We start from the raw sequence: 19,913 nt of genomic DNA on the forward strand, positions 1-19,913 counted from the left end.
CTTTGGTCCTCGGCCTGAAGATGAATTTTCTTCTAGTTCTTTCCGCTATTTGAAGGAACTGACGTCTTCAAATGCAAGCAGGAAGCAGAGAGGGTGAGCCCGCCTCCAGGATATACTTCCTCCAGTGAGGCCATACCTCCTGAATCTCTCCAAATAGCACTACAAACTAGAGACTCAATGTAAACATGGGAGCCTAGAGGGGTCTTTTCTTATTCAAATGAGAAATTCAAATTCAGTGGGCCCATATGTGGGCTTACTTCTTTTAGCTCTCTATAAATTTCTGCAATTCAGGGCTGGCCAGTCTCTCTCCATTGACTCTTGTGTCCAATCCCTGTTCTAGATTGCTTCATTGCTGCTCCTCCCTATTGCCCCTCCCCCAACAGTTCCGCTATTGACAATATCATCAGTTTTCTCAATTGGTGATATAGTGTATACTGTACAGTTCCAGCAGTATGAAAGGCTAAACAGTGATGACCGAGTTCACTGAAACTGTAGGTACAGTAGTTAAACCCGAGGATATTAGCTGGGCAGCTTATGGCCAAGTCCTGATTCTTGGCTCATCCACTTCGTGACCGTGTGCTCCCACGAAAGTCAATTAACTTCTCTGGTTAGTTTTAGACACTAAAAGGGTCTAGGACTTTTATGAATTAACAAGCTGGTATTTGGAAAGTAGTAGTAGTGCCTGATATGTAGGAAGAGCTATGAAACTGTGTGTGTTAAATAAGTAGGTAAGTTTCTCTTGCTGTGCCCTGAGCGTTGAGTTTTTCTATTAGGTTTAGTTCTTGGCTTCTTTTTCTTCCTGATCTGTTGTAATAGGAGCGTTTACTCTGTAGTATTAAGAGCGGCGGGCTGCGTCCCTGGCACCCTGCTGCCCACATGGCTAGCTTATGCCCGAAATAATTACACGGAAACTGTATTCTTTTAAACACTGCTTGGCCCATTATATCTAGCCTTTTCTCGGCTAACTCTCGCACCTGGACTAGTCCATTTCTAATAATGTGGCTTACCAGAGAAGATCTTAACCTGTGTCTGTCTGGAGTGGAAGAATCATGGCGACTCCCTGACTCAGCTTCTTTCTCCCAGCATTCTGTTAAGTCTACTCTGCCTACTTAATTTTCTGTCCTCTTAAAGGGCCAAGGCAGTCTCTTTATTTAACCAATGAAATCAACACAAAACAGCAGACTCCCACATCACTGATCTGGAGAAGTGTAAATATTGGGGAGCATGCTGGGATGCTTTCTGCTTTAAGGATTACAGGTGTGTTCACAGCTGGAGTTTTGAGGTTCTGGGGATGAAACCAGGGCTTCCTGGATGTTAGGCGAGTATTCTGAGCCACATCCTTAGCCTTCTGTTCTGCACTGTCTTGGTTATGTTAATGTCCATTCCCTACCTAGCTGGCCTGCGAATGTGGAGTGTTTTAGGGAGGCAGAACAGTCAGAGTCAGAATAAACGTGATGAGAGAAACAAAGGTCCATGAGATGGAGAGCCACGCGTCAAAGACTGCTTACCGATAGAGGAGGGGTGGATTCCGTGGCTTCCGATGGAGTTCGGCCCACTGCCCTTGCTGGTCTCACCTCCAGGCTGTGCGATAGTCAGTTGGGTTTCGTGTGGCAATCCCTGGTGGTTTAATGCAGAAATACGAAATTTAACATATAGTCCTACCCTTGAGATTCTGTGGTGGGAGGCAGATGTGGGGAGAGTCACTGTCTAGAGTTATACTGCTTCCTTCCATCTCAGGGACAGCCCCATGGACAGTAATGATGTGACGGTACCGAGACACTGGCTGATACACTCTGTCCTCCCACAGCAGGAGGGCACTGTCCTGTCTTTTATCATCCATGTGCCAGGCATGTAAGCAAAGTCACCCCGTGATTACTTGATTGAATATATAAGATACCCATGCCTATTGCATGTACCAAGGGTTTATTTAGAATGCAGAGAATCATACTTGTAGCTAAGAAGGGAACACTGGCTTTGTTTATTGCTTGAGGTCGAATCTGTGATGTAATACTGTGGCTCAGGTTTCTGGTTTAAGCCTTTAAGTTGAGGGAATCAACTCCTGTGCTTAATCCTGAATTCAGGAACTTCAGTTTATGCTGTGGGATAATTCTCTTCTACACTGTAAAGATTTGTCACTCGTATTAGTTTAATAAAATGCTGATTGGCCAGTAGCCAGGCAGGAAGTATTGGCAGGGTAACCAGACTAGGAGAATTCTAGAAATAGAATTCTCAAGTTAGATACAGAGGAAGCAAGATGAGAATACCTTACTGGGAAAAGGTACCAAGCTACATGGCTAGACATGGTTAAGAATTATGGGTTAATTTAAGTTGTAAGAGATAGTTAGTAATAAGCCTGAACAATAGGTCAAACAGTTTATCAATAATATAAGCCTCTGTGTGTTTCTTTCGGACTGAATGGCTGTGGGACCAGGTGGGACAGAAACTTCCATCTACACATTTAGGTCTGTAAAATGAGACGTGTGACTTCCTACCACAGTAGAAGTACAAAGCATCTACTGAGAAACCAGTGTCTTTAGGAAAATAGACCCCCCCCAAATCCTTGTGTTAGTTCATGTTTATTATGACAGTAATTTGCTATGTATTCTAGGCCTACCTTGAACTTGATCTCCTTGTATTTCTCTGCCCCCCCCCATCCTAGAATTATAGGTGTTTGCCACCAAGCCCAACCAATTTTTATTATTTTCTTCTTCTCTTTCATGTGTTTATTGAACAGTAGTGGGTGTCTGTTGAATAACAAGGCCTGCTGACAAGGAGCAGTGGAAATAAACAGTGAGCTGAACTGATAGAAATCCTCATGCACAGGGAGCTTGGCTGTGTCTCAGCCCAAGGAAACAGAGAACAAGTAAACATACAAAACACCGTAAGGAATGTGAAGGGACAGAGATGGTCAGGGCAAGAAGGACAAGATCAGGGGTGAAGCAGGACAGTGGTGTCATCTTGACACAAGCTAGGGTCAACTGAGAAAATGCCCTCATAAGACTGACCTGCATGCAAGTCTGTAGAGCATTTTCTCAATTGAAGATTGCTGTGGTCGGTCCTAGCTCCCTATGGGTGATGCCACCCTTGGGCTGGTGTTCCTTGGTGCTATAAGAAAGCAGGCTGAGCAAGCCATGGGGAAGCAAGGCAGTAAGCAGCACCCTCCATGGCCTTGGCATCAGCTTCTCTTTCAAGCCTGACTTCTCTTAGGGGTGGACCATCTGAGGGTTGTAAGCTAAAAACCAACCCTTTTTCCATTTGATTATTGGGGTGCAGAGGTTGGGGAGTCAGTAAACTTTGGAAATGAGATTGCAACATATCAGATCCTCTCACATCACATTTAGGGGGGTTAGTTTGGTCCTATGCAAGCTACCCAGCTGTCATTCTAGAGTCATTGAGCTCTCACAAGCTCAGGTCAGCTGATTCTATGGGTTTCCCCATCATGGTCTTGACCCCTTTGTTCATATCATCTATCCTCCCTCTTTTCGATTGTACTACGAGATTGTACTGGGAGCTTGGCCCAGTGGTTAGTTGTGTATCTCTGCATCTGCTTCCATCTGTTTCTGGATGAGGGTTCTAGTTTCTCTGGGGTTGTGGACTATAGACTGGTTATCCTTTGCTTTATGTCTGATATCTACTTATGAGTGAGTACATACTATGTTTGTCTTTCTAGGTCTGAGTTGCCTCACTCAGAATGATTGTTTTCTAGTTCTATCATTTGCCTGTAGATTTTAAGATGCCATTTTTTTTATTAAGCACTGAGTAGTACTCCATTGTACCATATTTTCTTTATCCGTTCTTCAGTTGAGAGGCATCTAGGCTGTTTCCAGGTCCTGGCTATTAGAACAATGCTTAGTTGAGCAAATGTCCTTGTGGTGTAAATATGCCTCCTTTGTGTATATACCCAAAAGTGGTATTGCTGAGTCTTGAGGTAGATAGATTCCTAATTTTCTGAGAAATCGCCATACTGATTTCCACAGCAGCTGTACCAGTTTGTACTCCCACCAACAATGGAGGAGTGTTCCCCTTACTCCACATCCTCTCCAGCATAATCTGTCACCAGTGTTTTTGATCTTAGCCATTCTGATCAGTGTAAGATGGTATCTCAGAGTTGTTCCCTGATGGCTAAGGATGGTGAGCATTTTCTTAAGTGGCTTTCAGTCATTAGAGATTCTTCTGTTGAGAACTCCCTGTTTACATCCGTACTTCAATTTTTAAATTGGATTATTTGGTAGTTTGATGTCTAGTTTCCTGAGTTCATTGCATCTTTGACTTGTTATGAAAAGGTTTGGCACAATTCAGATCATCTCAATTTGTGCCTTTGTGGTAGCTTTGAATTCATTCAGTTGGAAATGGGCCTAGGAAATTTCTCGTGTGTCTACTGCCAAGAACTCTGGCCCACTGACCCCAGAACGGGGAGAAGAATGCCAGCAGTATTTCTGGAGCAGTAGGGTCCCTTGGCCTCCCATGTGCTGGCTGTGGAAGCTGGGGTTCCCAACAGCAGCTAATTGCTGTCTGGCCTAGCCTACTTAACTTTCCAGCACACCCCTGGCCAGCTGCTATTTGTTTATCTAATTCTGACTTTCATGTTTCTATAGAGGAATAAGCATTTTAAACTTCTGTGAATTTTGGGCAGATATTTATATCAGAATTTAGCACAAGTCTTTGAGAGTTCATTGAATTCCATCATGTGTGTATGTAGTGCATGCATGCATCTGTGTACGTGGGTATATGCATTTAAGATAGATATCTTCCTTGCTTACCCTTTGCCTTGTCTTTTGAGGCAGAATCTCTCATTCAATTTGGATCTTGCTGATTCATCAGGGTGGCTGGGCAGCAAGCTCCCAGCCACACACCCTCCATGCAGCTCCTATCGCTGTATGTGTCCTGGCAAACCTGACCTCAGGTCTCCATGCTCGTGTGGCAAGCCTTTATGAGCCGAGCCACCTCTTCAGGCCCCAAATTTCACCATTTTTACTAGACAAACATGGTGAGCAGAGGGGGCTTCAGAGGAGGAACGTTGGCTTCTTGACCTGAGTGCCCATCACCAGCTTTGCTTGGCCACTGAACCCTTAGCTACGTGGTTGTGTTTTGATCTTCAGGAGGTCAGAATGTGTTCACTAGAGAGGAGAGGGCCACCTTTTCTGGCAGGTGTTCATGATGAGGTATGGATGAAAAGTGGATCTTTTGTTTAGTTTTAGGTTGGTGGGAATAGAAGTTTGTAGAAACTGTACCTATGCCTGCTTCTGTTTTAGGATTGCGTTCTATAGGAAGAAGGGAGCTGCCTCCAGGCTATGGGGAGAGAGCCCAGGCTCTTTGTGTTTTGAGCCCTGAGAGCGCCCTATCTGCCTGACATAGGAGTCAGTTTGCTGCCTTGCAGAATTGCTCTGTGTGTGCTTGCCATCACTTACCCATGACCAAGAAAGCCTTTGACAGCGGGAACTTGGAGGGACAATGAGGGGTTTGAGGCACTGCAGCCTCTGCTTCAGCCGCTACATCACCACAGTGAGTAAACAGGCACTGTGACAGGAAGGCTTTGAGGACTCCTTTTAGAACCGAATTTTCATTATGTGTGTTGTATGTGCGTGTGTGCGTGTGTGCCATGTGCGTCTGCATACCTCAGAAAGCAGAGGTGAGTGCAGTTATAAGAACTCTGTCAGCATGACGTTAAGGCATTCTTGATGAGAGTGGCTATCAGAGGCGGTCAGCAAAGCCTTCCAGATTGATCAATCCAATGTCATGAAATAGTGGGGAGGTGACCTCAGGACATCTGCAGTGAACTGCATCCCACGTGGAGGACTCCAGGCTGGCTCGTGGCTGTGCCTGACAGAGAACCAGGGGGTCTGGCCTCGTGCGTCTGCCAGCGGATATCCTCAGAGTAGCCAATGCGACCTGGACTGGCTGCTCTTCATGTCTGCCCTGCCATTTCTGCCATATCACAGATAAAGCCAAACCACACCTAGAAAGGGGCATAGGCTTCCCTATCTCCAGGGTGGGTCAAATTTGAGCATGTGTTTGAGTTAAATTGGTTGTAGTAACATTTATAAAGGGCTCTATATCCTCAGCAAGGACTCCTGGTTCCAGCTTCTGTGACTGTGCACACAGCCCTCTATTTCCTGTTCCCTTCTCTCCAGATGAGGCACGGGGAAGCTCTAATGTTCATTTATTAAATAGGATTTAAGGAACAATTTAACTACTATCACAATGCCCATGTTTTATAAAAGTTTACAAAGTCAAAAAAGCAAAACATTGGTATTTTGGTCTTGCTACAAATCCCTTCACCTCTTTAAATAGTGCCAGGTCCCGATGACTGGGAGAGGTGTTGGTTAAGACTATGATAATAGCAGGCTGTCTCCATGCAAAGATCACACGGCCCCAGGAGCTCTAATTATCCCCCGCTCGGTCTGGTGGAGGAGAGACATGTTATTATCCTACTTTCACAGCTGGGTAAATCAAGGCACAGGCACATGATGTCACTGGTAACTTGGACAAGGTCATAGTCAGTCCCAGAGGACACCATGGCGCTGTTTGTCCACCCATGTGGGAATTGTCTGCATTTTCACAACTTTTCCTTTATGGAAAATGTCATGTAAAGCCTAGTCATAATCCGCCTGGTGGTATGGCAGATGCAGAGGGCGGGACGGGAAGGTGGTGGCTCTTGCTGTCTTAGCTAGCAATGACAGTCAGTAACCACCTGCCTGGTGGTGTTTGGGATTTCTCTTCTTGGCAGTGAATTGTTGGAGATCCCACTGTTTATAGTGATAGCTCCAAAATATCCTTTCTTGTGCCATTTTGATGGTTCATAGTTGTTATGATTCTGTGCACAAGAGACCTTGGCCAGGGAGAGCCCATGCCATGTAGACAGAACTTAGAGAACTTGGGAAGTTTTATTGGGGGAAGGGAAGGGAGAAGGGATATCTATATCTATATCTATCTATCTATATCTATCTATCTATCTATCTATCTATCTATCTATCTATCTATCTATCTATATATCTATATATATATATATATATATATAGAGAGAGAGAGAGAGAGAGAGGAAAAGACAGAGACAGAAAGAGATGCAGAGAAAAAGAGATGCAGAGAAAAAAGAAGTAGGCGGAGTTTCATCCATTAAAGGGACAGCCTGCCTTGCATGTAGCCATGATACAGGGGTGACCATTCTACTAGGTCCCCAGGGGGCAGGGCCAGGTGTGCCAGGATGCTAACAACAGTGACCCTCACTAACCCTATAACAATGTGGCCACATTTCCTGCGCCTTGTTCTTAGCGTTCCCTTGCAGGAGATGCACCATGAATCCTAGCTTGTCTCCTGTATCATCAGCATTGATTCGTGACCCTCCTTTGAAAAGCATGATGCCACACACACCGGATGGTTTACTTTTGAAGTGTACCCTTTATGATTTCTTTCTAGTGTCTTCATGAAACTGTATGACCACAACCCCTTCCATCCCAGGAAGCCATGTCATGTGAATAGAGTTGCTCCATATGTAGCTCATCATATCGGTTCTCTTCAGTAGCCTGCCTATAAACTGTTTTGCCCTCTCCTCCCTTGTACCATGTTTTCTAGGTCTCCTGATATTGTAGCATGGATCAGCCTCTCACTCCTCTAACAGCAGAATAATAATCTGTTTATTTTACCCTGCTTTATGCAGCAGAATAAATAGTAGCTCTTGCTGGAATGGCCATGCCTTGTCCCCTCTCTTCACAGCACCAATCCTCCTCCTACAGATTTTTTTTTTTGATTAGGTTTCTTTCCCAGGATCTTTACAAATAACTAGTTGAGAGTTTTGGACTTAAAATCCATTTTACCGGGAGTCTTTTGGGCTGAGAATACAACTCAGCTGGCGGGGTGCTTGTCTACCGTGCATAAGACCCTTCTTCAGCAGTGCCTAGCTTCACGTCTGTAACCACGGGCTCTGGGCTCCGTGAAACCCCAGGTGAGAGATGCGGGGTGGGGGGGGAGATAAGAGGGAAGGGAGAATGAGTTTCCGAGACTGGGATATAGTGTTTTCCGTCTGTCACGTGTGCCTGAATGGAATCAGCTGTCACTTGGTTGTTTTCCCAGACAGTGTGACTGTCTGGTGGGACCAAGGGTACTTTGGGAGAACTCCCTGTACTCCCCACTCCCTTCGTTTCCATCACCACAGCTCCCAAGTCACTGTCTTCGCCCACCTGGAGAACAAGGTGGCGTCCGAGGGAGAGCGGCCTCCTCAGCTCTCTCGTCCTTCTAAGGAGGCCGAGTGTTACCCAAAGCATGGCAGTAGCCAGCTGCCCTTTGCTACCCTGCAAACGTTGGCCTTGCTTCTTCTCTGTGACTCGAGGAGATTTGTCACCAGACAGTTGGGTCAGACCCTGGCAGCCTGCTATTAACAAGTTTTACTGCCTGCGTTTTGCTTTTGTCCAACACCAGTGCTTGCTGCGTTGTCTCTAGTGTTGTCTGTTGAATTGTGACCTTGGGTTAAGTAGACTTGGGAGATTTATGAAGTTTACATTTTTCTGGCAGGATATGTATGCAGTGGTAGAATCGATTTCCCCGCAAGCTTCACGGTGACATTCAAACGGCTGTTTGGAATGTCCTCCACACAGAATAATAATAAGTTTTGAAATGGAGGGGCTGGCAGATGGCTCACTTGGTGAAAGGCTTACCATACAAGTGTAATGACCTGAGTTTGATCTCCAGGATTTATGTCAAACAAACAAACAAAACAAAAATCCACCACCACCACCACCATCACCACTAGCAACAACAACACCCCCGCTCCAAAACTAGCCACTGTGGTGTGTGCTTGCAATTCCTGTGTTGGGGAGGCAGAGGCGGGCCAATTCTTTGGGTTAGCAGGTCAACCAGGCTGGCTTACTTGGGAAATTCCAGGCTAGTGAGAGAATCCTTCTTCAAAGACAAACTTTGTTGTTGTTGAAATGTTGACCTGAGGAATGATACTGAAGTTAACCTCTGGCCTTCACACATGTGTGTACCTTCCCCTGCACAAACACCCGTACACACATAGAAATACACACATACACACACACACACACACACACACATGCACATAGACAGACACATGAACAGACAGAGAGACAGATACACACACACAACACACATACACACACAGACAGACACAGAGACACATGGACAGGCAGAAAGACAGACAGACACACTCACACAGTATCTTAAATCACAGTCAGATAAGTAGATTGAATTTTTATGTAATAATAACATTTGGCATTAAATGATGGTTTTTTGGTTGGGTAGTCAGGTCAGGACTTGCTTAACCTTGAATGGGGTCAGTTCCATTATTTTTCTCAGCCTCTGAAATGTGTGTTTATTATTTCCTTTAAGTATCTTATTGCCGTCCTGTTACTCGGACAATTGGCGAGTAATATTTGCCTGGACAACAGAGCACAGTAAATGTCTTTAATGAAAGGTGCCATAGGCCACTGCGCTTTAAAGTAAAACTTGAATACAACTCAGGGAATCTAAATTAGTTAAAAATAGCCGCGGTTATATGAAACTCATAGACTTCCAACTAAAATGGAGGCGCTTCCCAGCATTCTTTGCAAATGGACTCCACATTTGGTGTGTTCTCTATGCTGCCTTTTCATACACCGGGTTAGCAGGGAACTGTGGGATAGCTGGGCTGGCTTGGAGGACTCTCAATTTTGTATGTATAAAGAGCTATTGGTTAGCCGGCAGCTTTGACTTACTTCAATTTGATCTTCTCTTCAAATTGCATTTGTAGTTGAGGAAGAAAAAAGCAAAAGATGCACAAAGAATTGAATGAGATAAGATTTCTCTGGTTACAGTGCAGCAGAGTGAGACCAGAGTTCACACAAACTGTCGTCTGAATGCCAGTAGCTGATGAATGCAGGTAGATGAAGGACCTCTCACAGGACTCAAATTAATCTCACATGTTGCAGGAAGCTTTTGGGATTTTCATTGTATTAGTTTTCTTGTCCTTATGTCAAAATACCTAAAAAAGCAGCTTAAGGAAGGGTATGTATTTTTTTGTAGTTGATCGTGACCATGAAGATATGGCGGTTAGAGCACGGTGATCCTGTTGCATCCACAGTTGGGAAACAGGGAGAGAGGGATGCTGGTGCTTGCTGCCTCTCTCCTTTTTAAACAGTCTAGGGTCTCGACCCATGGGGTGGTACTAACTGCATTTTACAATAAGTCTTCCCACCATGACTAGATTAATCTAGAAACTTCCTAGAAACACGCCCAGAGAGATCTGTCTCCTAGATGGATCTAGATCAAGACGCAGAGGAGAAAACACAAAGGAACTGAGCCAAGGATTAGCACTGTTTCTAAGTAAATGTAAACCACCTCTTGGAGGCCGCAGGGGCCTTGGCTTCTCCACAGCATGCAGCATACAGTGACCAAAGGGAAATATGATGTCCGCTTGTTTCATTGAGAACGTTGCCAAGAGGTTCTGCCTTATGGAAGTTCTATCACTCTGGCACCCCACCCTCCAATCCCATCACACCTTGGCAGTTGTCTGTGATAAAATGCCAGCACAGGTCCCTGTGCCAGGTGTGAGTGGCCTACAGATGGCCTTCAGAGTCCCTGGGTCTGCCATTTACAGATTGGAACACAACTTGAAGAGCTACAGATTGACTTACTCTTTTCACCTTGTGGCATAGGTGGGCAGTCTACTTGGCCCTTTAGGAATTGTGGAGGTAGTTAATAATATAGTTTTTATTTCAGGATAGGGAAAATGCATGATCAAAACAGGGTCTTTGGACCTGACAGCATTGCAGTCAGTATACTATAATATACTTGGAAAGGGAGTTGTTCAGTGGCGGAGTCTCCAGGACTAAACGGAAGTTGTCCTGCCTGCCCTTCCGACTGCAGATGACTCATCCCCACGTTGAAGCAGAGCCTGTCCAAAGCTGAGACTGCCTCCCTCATCCATATGGGGGATTTGTATTGCTGGCTGTGATTCTGGAGTCTGGGTTATCTCTAGCAGAAATACTGGCTTAGAGTTCTGGAAGCTCAAACCCAAGGTCAAGTCCAAGGACATTAGTAGGTTGGGCCTTTGACCACCCAGTGGCCTTGACCTCATATGGCAGGAGGCAGAGAGAAGAGTGTGCACACCACTGAGAGTCATTTTCTGATGCCCTGATGTCATATCCCAGGGACCTCATCAGGTCCCGCCTCCTGGCATTGTCAGGGGCAGTCCTTTCCCAAACATGGCTTCTGGGTTACACTTTCACACTGTAGCGACTTCCATCATTAAGTCCTCAAAAATGCAAGGAAATTAGGTCCTACAAGTTACATTTGTTGTTTGTTTGGAGCATGGTTGCCGGATGCCATCTGGGGTCTCTCCTTGAATTTCGTTTGTAGTTGCTGCTCCTGAGGACCCAGGGACCGACAGTTTTCAGATTTTTGGATAGGGTGGGTCTTAGCTCGCTAGATTCAGTTGTCTTGTCCTAGGCAGGTTTCAACCCCAACAACTTCAAGGCCAGAACCAACATCCCTTCCTGTCCTTGAGGCCACGAGCAGCCTGGAGTTAACCTTTGTCAGTTGCCACTTGGGAGCTGTCCAGGGGCTGGAAAGAATGTAAGCCCTCTTCCTTTGCTACCCGGGACTATAGGACATACCAGCTATATAAAACAAACACAGCTGACTCCTCAAACGAGGCTTCCTTAGGACTAAGCTGCAGGGTGGATGCCACAGGGATGGTACTAACCACAGTTCCACTTCGAGTTTCCCCTATTCCCGTTTCAGAGAATTCCTCCTTGTTCCTATCAGGGTTCACATGAGGTACTGCTTCTTACAGGACAGGAAGCAAACAGAGAAACCTACTTTCCTGAACATGAACTGATGCTGTCTTGCATATTAAATGTGCTAGCTCAGATTTGGAAGCGATACAATTGTAATCTTTAGATTAAAACCACCACGTACGTGAATGGGACCGATCTCAACTCCAGCGTTTCCTGGCGTTTCTATTTTTAAACTGGCACCCAAGATGCTATTCTAGCGCAGGTTTTGCCCTTTAATTGAGAAGGATTTGAGGCTGCCGGTGGCACTAATGGGGCATGTGCTGACACATAGCTCAGGAAGACTTTGAATTACTAGGTGTCGCCTACCTCAAGACTTGTGTTTTCTCTGCTTGTCTGTCAAGAACTGGCGGGCATATGGTATAGTAGAGAGGCAATGGCTTTCCGTAACAGACTGGCTGGCATATCGTCCACCTCTAGAAAATACCTCTGATTCAAGGAGGAAAGGCAGTTGAGTGTGCAGTCAGCACGGCTGGCTCCTGACACGGTGCCTGATGACCGCTCGGTGCCTGGCACCCATCTCAACGCTGGGCTCTCTAAATTGCGTGTGGAGGAGTAGACGCTCACGTAGCTCCTTGCGCCTTGGTTCTCTCACCTGCCAAATAGAAGCTCTTGCTGGCCATGTTAAATGGTAGGCTTTTCAATTTGCAAGCCCTCACCCCAGACTTGATTTCCACAAGGCACGCAAGACAGACAAGGGCATAAATTTAACACATGCAGAAGTAGCTCTGTTGACGGGTTTACAATTTGGCTGTTTTTCATTACTGCTCTCATGGGGTCCTGGACAGCACCGGGTGCAGTGTGGGCGGGAGCATACACTTAGTGTGACCCTACAGGATCCCCTCCAGCATGAGAAGGCCCGGTCAGGTAAAACCTAGAATTAGGATGTATGTCCTGACTTCAGCTGCTCTTGCCTAGGATGTGGGCAGAGTGTGGGTGCGGCGGTTGGGTAGGCATTCAGTACCCAGCATACTCAAGCAGCTGTGTACACAAGCGCTCAGATTTGGCCAGCCTACACTGTTTTTTTATTGCTGGTTTTCTATTCTTCCAGAATGCACTTCCCCCTTCTTTCTCCTCTAGAAACAGCACACAGGGCTCGCCCCACGTGGGTTGCACAGGTTACTACCCCATTTGTTGCTGTGGCAAGACTCCTTACAAAGGGAACCTAGGGAAATCTGAGGCTACTGCCCATCAAGCTGGGAAGTCAGCAGCTGGTGAGAGCCAGAGGCATCTGCTTAATTGCTTCTGCAGTCAGGAAGCAGAGAGAGACGAACGCTGGTCCTCCGCTTGCTGTCTCGTTATTCTGCCCAGCCCATTGAATGGTGCAACAGCAGTCAGGGTATGTCATCCTACTCAATTAACCTAATCTAGAAACCCCCTGAGACATGCCCACAGGTTCGTCTTCTAGGTATCTGTCAAAGTGATGACTGATACTAGCTGCCACATAGGTCACTGGTGAAGTTTTAGACTCTTGAAGGCAGGTTGCCAGCCATCGACTGTGTCGAGCTTGGCTCTCCTAGAGTCTTGTCAATCTCCAGGACAATGCTAGCTCATGATTGACATCCTGGGGATTCTATGTGTTCAGATACACTGTGCCTTGTGACATCTGGATGGTGAGGCAGCTCTCAGGGATGTCTAGAGTACCCTTCTCTGGGTCCCAGGGGATGGTGCAATGAAGTTGGTTCCCATGGGCTAGCCTGCCCAGGCTTGCATTCACAGAAAGCACCAGAAGTACCTACAAGCTCTCTGTGGTTAAGGAGATGAAGGTGGTGGAGGGGCTCCTTGGAGTGGACAGGGTCCTAACAAGATGTATATCCATGTTCAGTCCCTGGGCACAAGCCACACCTTTCTCTTCCTTACCTGCGGCATGGTCTTGGGAAGTCAATGAGCCTATGAGACCCATGGTGGCTGGGAAAGTCTCCCATAAGTTCCAAAGTTTTGTGAATATATTCAATGGATGACTCAGAATTAGCTCGGCACCCACTCCCACACCTCCCATGCTATTTTCACTCGCATCCATCTGGCCCCTCAGGCTCCAGGGCTTCTCTGCCCTGGTGTGGTCTGAACCCTTCCTGGGATGGGAGACTGAGTCTTGTTTCTGTCTCCAGCATGCAGCACCTGCCAGGTGTGAGAGGGCTGCTGTCACAGTCTCCATTGTGAATAAAAACATGTACGACCTTTGTGTCATATATCCTGTGCTTGATGGAGCCTGCTGTTTACAGGGTGAAGGCAGCAGAATGCTAATCCAATTCTGTTACCTAGGCGATGTACTTGCCCGTTGTGGGGCTTCTGTGATGTTACTCTATTTTTCTTCGTGTTTTTCTGACTTTTTTTGCCTCTATTTCTCCTACATTTTTTTGCATTGGTGTTTCCAGAGACCTAGCCTTTCTTTTGTCTTTTTGTTTTGTTTTTGAGACAGTCCCTTGAACTTGCTGTGTTCAAGGATGACCTTGAACTTCTGATCCTCCTTACTGCTGGGATTACAGGCAAATGCCTCCGTGCCTGGTTTATGTGGTTCCTAGGATTGAACTCAGGGCCTTGTGCATGATTGTTATGTATTCTACCAACCGAGCTGCAGCCCTCTGAAATCCTTGGTCCTTTCGAGAGGATCTTTATACTTTCTGTGGGAGGTGTCATGTATGTGGGCGGTGTCATGTACGACTTACTAGGTGTATCCCAGTGACATCCAGGTCCACATCTGTGAAGACCTTTTTGGCTGGACCGCTGACCATCTCCTGCTGGAAGATCCAGTTGTATCTTAGCTTTGCCAAAAGTAGGCTTGAAATTTCCATGCCTTGCCCTCTTTAGGGTTTCCCATCAGCTGAACCACCAAAGACACTAAATCCAGCGTCTCTTCGGATGAGTTTGCGTTCTGTATCTTGCACTTTATAGAAGTAAGGGCTGTGTGGGGTCCACCTCCTCAAATGCTGTCATTTCTCTGCCCATTTTATTGAAATTTTTAAAGTTTACGCTTACCCTATTTTGTAAACATCTGTATCCTTCTACCTCATCTACTTCCGATTTATTTTGCTGCCCAGGCCTTACTCTTCTCCCATTCCTGTATCTCAGGCAGTTTTCTGTATACAAATGCATCATAGTCCCTGATTGACTTCAGCTTGGCTTTTCTTAGCTGCTTCCCACTCATGAAATTCCCTTGTTGCCTGCCCTGCCTTATTGCCTATATATTTAAGACAAATAAGCATCCCTCAGATTTATAGTCTCTGTCAAGCATTTCCTTTTTATGAAACCCCTTAATGTGCAGGGAGAGTGAGTTTTTCTTGAGTCCCTCTCAGCCCTGTGTGTTCTTTTTAAGCTCAATCTTTTCCCCGCTGTCACTCATGGCTTATATCCTCCCATGAGCAGACCCAAGATTGTCTTCCATATCTTTGCATCTCTAGCACCTCTCGTAGTCTCATGGGAAATAGCCGGTGTACAAAAAGCCCATATTGGATGGATGGATGGATGGATGGATGGATGGATGGAGCGAGTGATGGAACAATGCATTGTTGTGTTGCTGTGTCCATGAGAACAGGAAGATTTTCCTTGTATTCATGATAAAGTTGGTCTCCCTTGTCCAAAGGGGAGAACACAACAGAGTAAGGTGACCATAGTGGAGGAACTGAGGTTGAACATTTTTGCTTAGTGTTCCTTTTATCATGTAGTGGACCTGCTAGTGAGGGGTTGCTTCATGTAGTGATAGGGGCCTGGGAGAGGCAATCCCAGACACACTTGCCTTCATCGCTAATCAGAGCTTCCCCAGGGCCTGTTCCTGCCTTTGTGATGGGTACCACCTCACCTGGCTTGTTTAATTTTATAGTGACAATTGTCTGGAGTGTGACTTGGTGTCCATGCAGGGTGGGAGGAGATGCTGGAAGAGGCAAGGAGAAAGAGAACGTGGAACTGTAGATTTCTGTAGAAGACTGGGATGCATTCTGGAGACCCCTACGCCATCTTCAGTGTGACTTGAGTGCTTGCATCCTTCCGCACCAGTCAAGGCTGAGCATCTCCAGGTCTTACGGTGGCTCTCTGCCCAATCCTGCCCAACAGTCCCATTGTCACTTAGTTTATTTTGGAGCTCGACCTACTCAGATGGTCTAACTACTTGTTGTAGCTGCCTGGGATCTGAAACCATCTGGTTTTTCCTAGCTGGGGGGTGGGGAGTCTATCAAATACCAGAATTGGAAGGGAAACCTGTGCCGTTTTTGTGTAGAGGCAGGTCTTTCCATCTCTCTGGAATTTCATTAACTTGAAATTGAGTGGAGAGCATTCTTGAAGCGGGCATGTATATATAATAAGTGTAGGCTTTAAGACTCACCACCAATACAAGGAGGTTGGCAAGGGTTTGCTCTCTGGATGAAGCTGCAATTGGTGCCAGAAATGGAATCACACTCGCAAGTGAACAAGTTGTGACTTGCCAGTGGTGTCTGTGGTATTACGTCATTTGTTTTCCAAGATATCCCTGGCAATTTTGTTCTCTCCCAGCCAAAAATAGGGAGCCACCAACAAAGGTCATTGCTGTTAGGTTTCTGATCCAAAGGCATTATTGGAGTTGAGAGCCTAGTGCAGCGGTTTGTGCCACATCAGGAGAGGTGACAAGGCAGGGAAGCCATTATTATGCTCTTCTCTTTCTCCAGAAGCCCCTGAAAATGTTGCTGTCAGTCAGCAAGGTCCCAGATCTGCCCCTGCAGGCACCAGCTGTGTGCGTAGGACAGACACACTGGCATCTTTAAGGACGGCAATTTCCTTCTCGTCTCTATTTTTCTCTTAGGGTCGACTCTTAAGGCAACCATTACTGCTCACTGGGAATGATCACACCTTTGTGTCTTTTGTCCTTGTCGTCTTCCCCTGCAGATTTCAGCAATGTCCCTGATATCACAACAGGCCTGAAAAGGAGTCAGACAGATGGCACCCTGGATCAGGTGTCCCACAGAGAGAAGACGGAGCAGACATTTCGGGTAAGATGTCGGCCCAGGTCACAAGCCAAGGGCCAGGCAGCCAAGCGCTAATTCCTACCAGTCCCTGAGGTTGGGGATATAAAAGATGGATTTTCCTATTCCTGGGTCCACTAGCTGATGCAAAGCCTGTGTCCTTCTAAATATTGAAATCCCTATGTAAGTGTGTGCATGTACTTTTTTGATTTGTTGTTGCTGTTTTGGTCTATGTATTTGTTTGTTTGTTTCATTTTGCTTTGGTTTTTGAGCTAGTTTGAACTGGTCTAGAGCTAACTGTGTAGCTCAGGCAGGTGTCAAACTCACAGTGACTGATTTGGCTCCAGCTCTGAGCACTGGGATTACAGGTAAATATCGCCACACCCACACCTGTTTGTTCCTTCTTTTAAAAAAGTTATTTGTGCTGGGTGTGGTGGCACACATCTTTAATCCAGCACTCGGGAGGCAGAGGCAGGTGGATCTCTGTGAGTTTGAGGCCAGCCTGGTCTACAAGAGCTAGTTCCAGCTCCAAAGCTACAGAGAAACCCTGTCTCGAAAAACCAAAATGAAAATTTATTTGTGTGTTTGTGTATGATATATGCCCATGTATGCTCATATGTGTGTGTGTGAATGTATGTGCGTGATTGTGAGTGTGTGATGTATGTCCTTGTATGAGTACACTTGTCCACGCATGATCATGTGTGTGTGCGTGTGTGTGATAAATGTTCATGTATGTGTACACTTGCCCTTACATAAGCAGAGACTGCTCTTTTTTGTCCCACCTGCCTAGACCTGAATAATATCACAGATATTATATTAATTACAACACTGTTTAGCTTATGTTTCTTATTAACTAACTCTTACATCTCAAATTAACCCATTTCTATTAATTTATGTATTGCCATGAGGCTGTGGCCTACTAGTAAGGTTGGTAACGTTCCAATACCCTTCTCCGGCAGCTACGTAGCATCTCCTTGATTCTGCCTACTCTCTCTGTATATCTCTGCTTGGATTTTCCACTTGGCTTTACTCTGCTAAGCCATTGGCCAAAACAGCTTTATTAATCAACCAATAAAAGCAACACATATATAGAAAGACATCCCACATCATCTCCCTTTTTCTGTCTAAATAAAATGGAAGGTTTTAACTTTAACACAGTAGAATAACATATACAAAATAATTATCACACAAGAATTATAGTTACAATATTTCTTTGAGACTGTAAAGTTTGACATCTATTTATCTTTTATCATAACAAAGAAAAACTATAACTATTTGTTTTCAACTCCATCAAAGATGCCAGAAGGATATAATATTACCTATATAAACAGGAAGTACATTGTAAGCAACTTCCAAACTCTAGAATTGACAGAGACATCTCACTGCCTGGACAGTAACCCAAAGTTCTTCTATAACATTGGGGCATATATCTTCAGCCTACAGGTCCATAGTATCTGACAGAATTTTCCATGAAGCAAGAAATTTGAAAGATAGTTCCATCTATATTGGCAGTTTGTCAGTCACTTCTCTGTGTCCTGCAGAATGTCTGCCAGACTCTTTATGAAGCAGGAACCCTGAAGGACGTCTCACCTCTTTTGACAAATTCAGTAGTCTTTTTTCTGTGGGTCCTGCATATCCATTTCATACAACATAACATCAAGAAGTCCAGGCAAGAGCAGTTTCTTGCCCAAATGGTTAGCCTTGTCATATTGAAGGCAAATTCCATGACGAATTTCTTTAATGCCCATCAACCTCTCTGAAGTAATTGGTGCTGCCAGAAACAGACATGTCTCACTGTTGAGAAAAAATCTAAGTTCTTAAAAACCTTTCAAATATCACATTCTGTAAGTTTTTGAAGTACTAAAGATTACCTATCTAACTGAAATATATCTCTGTGTAGCTAGAAAACTTAATTAACATAATTAAAAGTTTGATTATTACAGATGATTAGCTACTAATCTCTATTTCTTAACTATACATTACATTTTAAATGAGCTTCACAAACACAATACCTTAAATAAGAGTAAAATATACATATAACAAAATTGACTTTAAATTTGTATCAATAGACCAAGATCCATACCACTATAAATTATTTATCTTTATATCATATCTCCTTTAATGAAAACAAACATTTATAAACAATCATTTTGGGAATTTGGGTGTAGTTTTCTCCAAACTGCTTTTTACTGTTTATTAGGCAAAGTATTCTTTTGGGTTCGTGGAGACCTTTTGGGGAGTCTTGTCCATCAAACCACATTAGCCTGGAAGGAATCCATAGGTTCTCATCTTCTATGGAAATATTTACAAAGTAACATATACTTAGACTCAAAATTTGAAATCAAGATACTTTCACATTGGTTTAACTTAGCAGCTCCCAGATTCAAATGTCTCTCTGCAATCAAAAAATTCAAAGAAGACACAATAATATATAAAATCGAGACTCTCTCTGTATATTCCATCTTATGTGAGTTATTTTTCTTTACTTTAATCTCTTTTATATTACTTTTACTGTCACTTTAAAGAGTTTTATTTTTTTAAAACAATTTCTTTTTATAACTGTCTGTACTCATTTTCTTCTTTCTCCCAAATCTACATACATTTTTTAAAAACACACTGTGACTCGTTTAGAGGTCTTTTATGTGTGAATCTGTATTGCATATCTGTAATCATTTTCTGACCAGGAGTGCATTTTTTTTTAAATGCTAGGTGGGTGTGGCTAGGACCAACTCTTCAGCCCTGCCTGTTGGCTCTGCTCCACCCAACATGGCGGAGGCACATTTATCACCTCTGTGAGTCATGCTCACCATCCCAACTCCAGGAATGCAGCAGGTCTATGTCACATTAAGCAACTAGTGACACCATTTAAGTGCAGGACCTCCTGAAAGAACAAAAGCTATTTGTGCTCTAAGCAGGAAGCTGTCTTTCAAAGGAGCTGAGCAGTTTTTGCTGCTAATGCTGTGTCAGGAAGTCTTCTCTTAAAGGATCTGCATCTTTGCTTGCCTCTAGCAAACAGAGTCCACCTGAGAAGATGCTGCTACCAAGAAGCCATGCTTAACTCTGTTCTTTTGTGTCTAGAACTTATTCCCAAGCTCTCTCAGGTTTTATGTGGATGTAGTTGCCCCACATTGGGTGTCATTATGTAGTCAGAGACTGCTCTTTTGTTCCTGGCTGCCCAGACCCGATGGCTTAGGCTTCT

General features: G+C 44.8%; 1 protein-coding gene across 3 annotated transcripts in view; it reads left to right on the forward strand.

The window, feature by feature from the left end:
* The window catches only part of Tiam2 (TIAM Rac1 associated GEF 2), a 207,184-nt gene that overhangs the window by 143,406 nt on the left and 43,865 nt on the right, over nucleotides 1–19,913 (forward strand). For all 3 annotated transcript variants that reach the window (XM_075950157.1, XM_075950167.1, XM_075950172.1), the window contains one exon: nucleotides 16,638–16,741. In XM_075950157.1, the coding sequence (XP_075806272.1) occupies nucleotides 16,638–16,741 (104 nt within the window). The remainder of the gene's footprint in view (nucleotides 1–16,637; nucleotides 16,742–19,913) is intronic.

Source organism: Microtus pennsylvanicus, chromosome 1 (assembly GCF_037038515.1).
Source record: "Microtus pennsylvanicus isolate mMicPen1 chromosome 1, mMicPen1.hap1, whole genome shotgun sequence".
In the NCBI taxonomy this organism is placed as follows: domain Eukaryota; kingdom Metazoa; phylum Chordata; class Mammalia; order Rodentia; family Cricetidae; genus Microtus; species Microtus pennsylvanicus.